The sequence below is a fragment of the Salvelinus fontinalis genome, unplaced genomic scaffold (assembly GCF_029448725.1).
Source record: "Salvelinus fontinalis isolate EN_2023a unplaced genomic scaffold, ASM2944872v1 scaffold_0070, whole genome shotgun sequence".
NCBI lineage: Eukaryota > Metazoa > Chordata > Actinopteri > Salmoniformes > Salmonidae > Salvelinus > Salvelinus fontinalis.
Window position 1 is genome coordinate 196,969 of NW_026600279.1, and position 7,270 is coordinate 204,238.

Sequence of the window (7,270 nt, forward strand, 5' to 3'; positions counted from 1 at the left end):
CAACTATAGTAAGACATTGCTGATTCAGATGGGTTGGGTCTCTGTGGTTCTGTAAATAATTTCCCATTAAATTAGCAAATTTCTCATTTTCTAACATTCTAATGTCCTCTGCCCCCATCCTCCTGCTGTTGCACAAGCAGAATCTACTGACACTTAGCGGTAGTATGAGTAATAGCACACTGGTTACTTTTTAAATTGTATGTCATCTCTCAATGTCAGGGAAGGGTTCAATTAGACTGTTTCTCAAGTAGGCCTACAACGCTGATGTTAGCAGCAGAACAAACTCCAATCACAGTTAAAGAGTAGTTCAATAGTTACAACAGCATAGCTAACAGTTAGTTAACTAACTAGTTGGCTGAGTTAGCCTACATCCGCTATGCTCAGCCTATATACTGCCTTCTCTATGAGCAGTAGCCTAGGCTAGGTAGCTTGCTGACAGTGGGATGAGTGTCTTTGAGCACCTGCCACTCCAAAGGTATGTGCACAGCCCTATATCCAATATATGTAAGCACCCACACACACGTGAATCATATATGCTTTAAGTCAGACATCCCAATCATGGGACATTACATTACAGTGGTTGGCCGGGCACTCTCAGTGTTAACAGACCTGGTTCAATCTGTAGCCATGTTCTGTTCCAACAGACATGGTTCAATCTGTAGCCAATGCCTGGAGCGGTTTGGCAGGTGATAACACATAGCAGGTCTGAGCATGTTACTAGCACTACTGACAATCTCTGGAATTAGGCTAGTCTATAACACTACATAAACATTGGGATTATGTTAACAGCGACTACTTACTATAATCAAGCCAGCGAGATACAACTGTTTCCTGTGTTCTGTCTCCATGAAACAAGCACCCTAATAAATTATCAAATGAGTATTAGACTATAGAATCCAGCCATATGTTCTCTGGGTAAATTCTATGAATCCTATTTCTATGGCCCAAAAAATTCAACGAACCACAATACCACGAATCTTCAACAATATGATATTCTCTTGCCCCCTCACTTTTCCCTGCCTGTACTACTCGCTTCCTGTATTTTTAAAAGTTGAATTGAGTCCAAAAACATCCATGGATATGAGAGAGAGAGAGAGAGCGAGAGCGAGAGAGAGAGCGAGAGAGCGAGAGCGAGAGAGCGAGAGAGCGAGAGAGCGAGAGAGCGAGAGAGCGAGAGCGAGAGCGCGAGAGCGCGAGAGCGCGAGAGCGCGAGCGCGCGAGAGCGAGAGCGCGAGAGCGAGAGCGCGAGAGAGCGAGCGCGAGAGAGCGAGAGAGAGAGAGAGATTGGGCTAAGACCAACCCCCCTGGATGTTTCATGTTAGGTTCTGCTGCGCCGGTGTCTTGCTTGTCAGTTCTCTTTCGTGCGGTGGTTAGTGTGGATTCTCTTCAACGCATTGATAATATCTCTCCACATAATAATCAAGGTAGGTTTATTTCACATCTGTATTCACAGATTCAATGTCGAAGTGCTGGTCTATGTTAATAGAAAGTGTTTTACCAAGACGCGGTCATTGGATGCGTTGCTTTTACGCGCTCGAATTGCGTCTTTATGTCTGTTGGGAAAAGATAAGGGTGTCTGCAGTGTGCTGAATCTCTTCTCAGAACATGTTTTGAATTCGGTTTCATCCAATTTCACTTTCTGTTTATTAGATTTCGTTTGACATGTATGTAGCCTATGCCATTTTGTGTGGAATGCACAGGCCGTTAACTTATTTTTGGTCTGTGGACCGTGGGAACTTTACAGACCATGCACATTCCAATGAGACGTTATTGGGGTAATCAGCGTACGGCAATTAGGCTGAATTTAGACAGGCAGTCCAATCTGTTGACCAATTAGATCAGTTCTGAAAAAGATCTGATGTGATTGGGGTAATTACCGGTCAATGGGCTGAATTGGAAATGTAGGCATATGAGCACAAGACGTTGAAAATACGTCTTTGAACCAATTTTGCTTTGTGGGATGTGATTCCATGGCAATGTGCAGTGAGATACATCAACTGTCACTATCATATTTTTAAGAACAGTTACAGACTAATCTATATGTATCCTATTATATCCAGGCTATATTGTGAAATTTGTGTAGGCTATGCATTTGTTGTTGCTTGTTTGAAACACAGAAATCCTTTTAAATGTAGTATTCTAATTCCTAGCAATTCTATAGTTTAAACCTTGAAACTTCAAGTTTGTTGCCCCAATTTCATTGGCTACAGATTAGATTTGAGTTAACGTTTCCAGACGAGACCATTTTTAAAATCTTAACATATGACTCAAGGCAAGAAAAAAATCCATTCTCAAAACACAAGACTCAAAGGAATGCGACCCTTGATCACACTTAATGGTTTTCTTACATAAACATGATCTGATCAAAGACATTCTCCACTCTGGTTTCGATTTCTTTTGACAAGACATTATTTATGAAAGTATATGCATTCCAGATTAAATTCCATACATTTTACACTGATTTCGTTCTGGAAACATGAGCAACTCAAATTTACTCCAACCTACTGACATTTTATGACGCTGAATGTCTAATATCGTTAACATGAATAACTCACTCTTTAAACATAATTAAGGTAGTTAAGGAAAGCGCTTGAAACATTTCACATGGCCTCTTTAGGTACTCGCTAACTCAGTCAAAACTTTTACACCAAGTGATGTTGTCACTATGTGTTTTAAACTAAGCGCATGTGTCGCTATCTCAATGTCGACTCTGCTCCACACTTCCCATAAGCCCAATGTTTTAATGAAAAATTAATCACTATATAGCAAACGTTTTAGGGCAACGAATTAAAGAGTGCATTCAATAGACTAATTTAATTAAAATTAAAATGTAGATAAATGTTTTGAGTTATTTTTTATTTGTTTGTTTATTTGTTTTTCATTATGTATTTGTAATTAGTCATACTGTACTGTTCTCACCCTAATGTCCTCTGTATTATTTAATTCACAGGAGTTGGACAATAAGCGGCTCAGTCAAGACCCCTCCAAACAGAGCACACGAGCACCCCCTAGAGGCAGTGACAAGCATAACACCTGTGATCAGATACGTGGGGAAATAGAACCTGGCTCAGCTGCAACGAACATCTTCTTGTCTATTGGATTATAGTTCTGTCATTCTATGGAGCGAAACTCACAGAGAGCCCCCATACCAACTGGTATTGATCGGTAACTGAAGCATGACACGTTCAACGATGCGTTAATTAATAACTAGAATAAGGTATTAAAGAGTCAACCAAAGAGTTCACTAAAGAAGACTTAACCAACTGTAGAGAAGCATGGAGATGGAAGCCTCCCGTGCTGCCTACGCTGGGGCCTTCCCCACTGAATCTATAGACTCTCTACCCAGCAACACCTCCTCTCCAAGCCTGCTCCAATTCTTCTGGGATTACCAGAACAATGACGTCATTGTGACCCACTACAACTACACAGGCAAGCTCCAGACAGACCGGTATCGTGAGGGGTTAAAACCTGAAGCCATAGCCTTCCTGGTAGTGTGTCTTCTTATCATCCTGGAGAATGCTGTGGTTCTAATAGCCATCTGGACCAATAAGAAGTTCCACCTACCCATGTACTATCTCCTAGGTAACCGTTGTTGTTTTTGTCCTACATCCACCCCCCTTTCTTCAGAGAACTTTATTACTATGACCATACTTTATATAACTTTAAAAAAATGTTATGTTACAATATAATACCAAAAAAATCCACCATATGCAAATCCATTAATTTTCTATTTTTTCTTCCTAGGTAACCTGACTCTGTCGGACCTGCTGGCCGGTGTCACCTACATGGCCAACATCATCATGTCTGGTCCTAATACACTGAGACTAACTCCAATACTCTGGTTTCTGAGGGAAGGAGGCGTCTTTATCACATTAGCCGCCTCCGTCATCAGCCTATTGGCCATCGCTATAGAACGCCACGTTACCATGGTGACAATGAAACCATACCACGGGGCAAAGAAGGGTCGGATGCTGGCTCTGATCGGAGGGAGCTGGGCGTTAGCAGGGCTGCTGGGGGTGCTCCCCGTCCTGGGCTGGAACTGTATGGGTCGTCTGGACCGCTGTTCCACGGTTCTCCCGCTCTACGCCAAGTCTTACATCCTGTGCTGCGTGTCCGTGTTCAGCGGCGTGCTCCTCGCCATCGTCGTTCTCTACGCCCGCGTCTTCCGTATCGTGCGCACTAACACCCAGCGCCAACGCCTCGGAGGAGCAAAGGGAAGTCTTCGCAAAGGCCTCGCCAGGAAATCCCAGAAGTACATGGCGCTCCTCAAGACAGTCACTATTGTACTCGGCGTCTTCATCGCTTGTTGGTTGCCACTCTTCCTCCTCCTCGGCCTAGACTCATTCTGCCCTGCCCGCCGCTGCCGACTGCTCCTCAAGGCGGACTACTTCCTGGGCGTTGCCATGGTGAACTCGCTCCTCAACCCCATAATATACACCCTGACCAGCAAAGACATGCGTCGCGCTATTCTAAAACTGCTCTGCCGCCCGTGTCTCATGACCAAGGACGGGCAGGTGAAGAGGATGGGGGTGCCGTTCCTGGAGTGTAGCTTCAGTAAGACGGAGGTGGCAGTGCAGAAGCTGGAAGGCCTGGAGACGACGATCTCCTCTGGGAACATCATCACGGCTCAGTCACCCATAAAGACTCTCTACCCCAAGCTCTTCAAGGTCTAAAGAGCCTAAAGTGGATAGCTCTGTGATGGACAGGGAACTTCCTATAGAACATGGACAACATAAGTGCTCCTGAAAAGCAGGCCTGAGGGACCCTTTGGGCAGCTCTGTGTTTGAGAGAGTAAACCACAGAATTAGGGGCTTTGTCCCTTCAAGTAATTGTATTTCTATGGAGTGAACTTCATATTGAAGTGGTGGACAACAGGAGTGCTCAATATGGCCACCTGAAAACTGCATCACTTCCTGTTTGGCAACTCCACTCCGATGGCCTCCGGCAGACTAGCCTACATCTATAGCTCTCTTCTGGCCAATGAACTAAGCCTAAGAGCAAACCCTCAAAAAGACAGGTGAATGATCTATGATTGCGACAGATATAGCTACAGGTGTTTTTGATGAGAGCATCAAGTTCAGACATATATCTTTCTTCAGCAAGTCTGTAGTGGTGCACTTGCAGCAATATCACCACATCAAAAGACTGATGTTGTAAGAATGATGACTAAACATCAAGCCAGGTGGAAGAAATGAAAATGTGAATTAAGCAACTTTTCTTGTATTCACAGAAACCTTCCAGAACTGATTTGCACTAAGTTAACTCTGCATTGAGAGACCATTGAAAGCTGTAAACTGGATATTCCAACCATGTTGAGTTGTTGTAGCGGGTGTGCCTCGGTTTACTTCACCCAACGTTTTCTTTGTTGTTGTTTGAAATGCCATATAGAAGGTATAATATGGACATAATAATAATAATATGCCTGTGGACACTTGGACTTCGCTGGCTCGAAAGTCCATGTTGTGCCTGTCTGTGTCCCAAATGGCACCCTATTCCCTATATAGTGCGCAACTTTTGACATTTGGGATACAGTCTGAGACGCCGGTTGTGATAACCCCATACAGCTACATACAGTGTGCCCAAACAGAAGCCTATACAGGAAGTGGATGCTGTGTTGTTCACCCACCAGTTGCTCTGTAAAACACAAACACACAATGGAACCCTACGCATGCACCTAAACATTGTGGTACCTGGATGTGGAGGAAGATGTCAAACAATATTAAGATCACAGGATGCTGGTGAGGGGAGGACGGCTCATAATAATGGCTGGAATGGAATGAATGGAATGGTGTTAAAAGTCATATAAACCAAAGTGTTTTATACCGTTCCATTAACTCTGTTCCAGCCATTACTATAAACCCCTCCTCCCCAATTAAGGTGCCACCAGCCACCTGTGACTAGGATTATAATTTGAGGAGAAAATCTCCACACTGTTTTAGTGGCATTGTAGCTGTAACTGTTGTTCTGAGCTTACTCAGTCAAGTGGAAACTACCTGTTGGTTCCTGATTGGAATTCATATTTTAAATGCCATCACACACACTACAATACAGAAACACTACTATAAGAATGTCACCATGAACCCAACTACCTGCAGCTCTAGTCAGTGATGGACTTCTTCACCAAGCAAAGGACTTCATGCAGTCCTTCGTGTTCCTCTTGTTATTGTATCGATAAGAACCATCTGTTGCACTTGGGTGTCTCTGCTTTGAAGACCGTGTTATAACCGATAAAACAACAGATCACAAGGTTACAGGTTCCAATCCTAACCTGCTAGTCGTCATCATCCAGCTGCATTGGCTGTTTGGTAACGTTAGACAAGATCGTGCTTGTCAGCTATAAATCAAGATCAAAGTGGGAAGATACACAGATGTATACAGTGCAATTCTAAGTCACAAACCCATTCACACATATGTTATTACTGGCTTTAGAGAGGGTTTTCCTATACAGTCTATGGACCTGAATGTATATTTTTCTACATTTAAACTGGTCATGTCATCTAGCAATTCTACAATACAACGTGTTCTGTATTCGGATGGATGAATGAGATGGTACACCATACTTTTGTACTGTATGTTGTGTATTGAACAATTTATTTTTGTATTTCTAAAGGAATTTGTTAGGGCTTGTAATTTGTACTGTAAAGTATATGCTTTTTGTACTACAGGAAAAAGGTTCTACCATTATTAAAACAACTGTTTTCTGACAAATCTGATTAGAAAGTTGGTGTTCACTCTCCAGGATTATGCATGCGCAGGTGTACAGTGTCTTCAGAAAGTATTCAAACTCCTTGACTTTTTCCATATTTTGTTGTTACAGCCTGAATTTAAAATGGATTAAATTGAGGTTTTGTGTCACTGGCCTAAACACTGGCCTCATAATGTCAAAGTAGAATTATGTTTTACTAATTAATTCCAAATTAAAAGCTGAAATGTCTTAAGTCAATAAGTATTTTACTCCTTTGTTATGGCAAGCCTAAATAGGTTCAGGAGGAAAAATGTGCTTAACAAGTCACATAATAAGTTGCATGGACTCTCCAATAAAAGTGTTTAACATGATTTTTGAATGATGACCTTATTTCTATACCCCACACATCAAGGTCCCTCAGTCCAGCAGTGAATTTCAAACACAGATTCAACCACAAAGACCATGGAGGTTTTACAATACCTCACAAAGAAGGGCACCTACTGATAGATGGGTCAAAATAAAAAAGCAGAGGAAAACCTGGTTGTCTGCTTTCCAACAGACACTGGGAGACAAATTCACCTTTCA

At 42.5% G+C, this 7,270-nt stretch overlaps 1 protein-coding gene across 1 annotated transcript; it reads left to right on the forward strand.

The window, feature by feature from the left end:
* The first annotated feature begins 1,315 nt into the window (after nucleotides 1-1,315).
* LOC129842833 (sphingosine 1-phosphate receptor 1-like) lies at nucleotides 1,316-7,056 on the forward strand. Its single transcript, XM_055911505.1, has 3 exons — nucleotides 1,316-1,424; nucleotides 2,951-3,582; nucleotides 3,745-7,056. The coding sequence occupies exons 2-3, from the start codon at nucleotides 3,276-3,278 to the stop codon at nucleotides 4,671-4,673; spliced, it is 1,236 nt and encodes a 411-aa protein (XP_055767480.1). The 5' UTR covers nucleotides 1,316-1,424; nucleotides 2,951-3,275; the 3' UTR covers nucleotides 4,674-7,056.
* The last annotated feature ends 214 nt before the right edge of the window (nucleotides 7,057-7,270 follow it).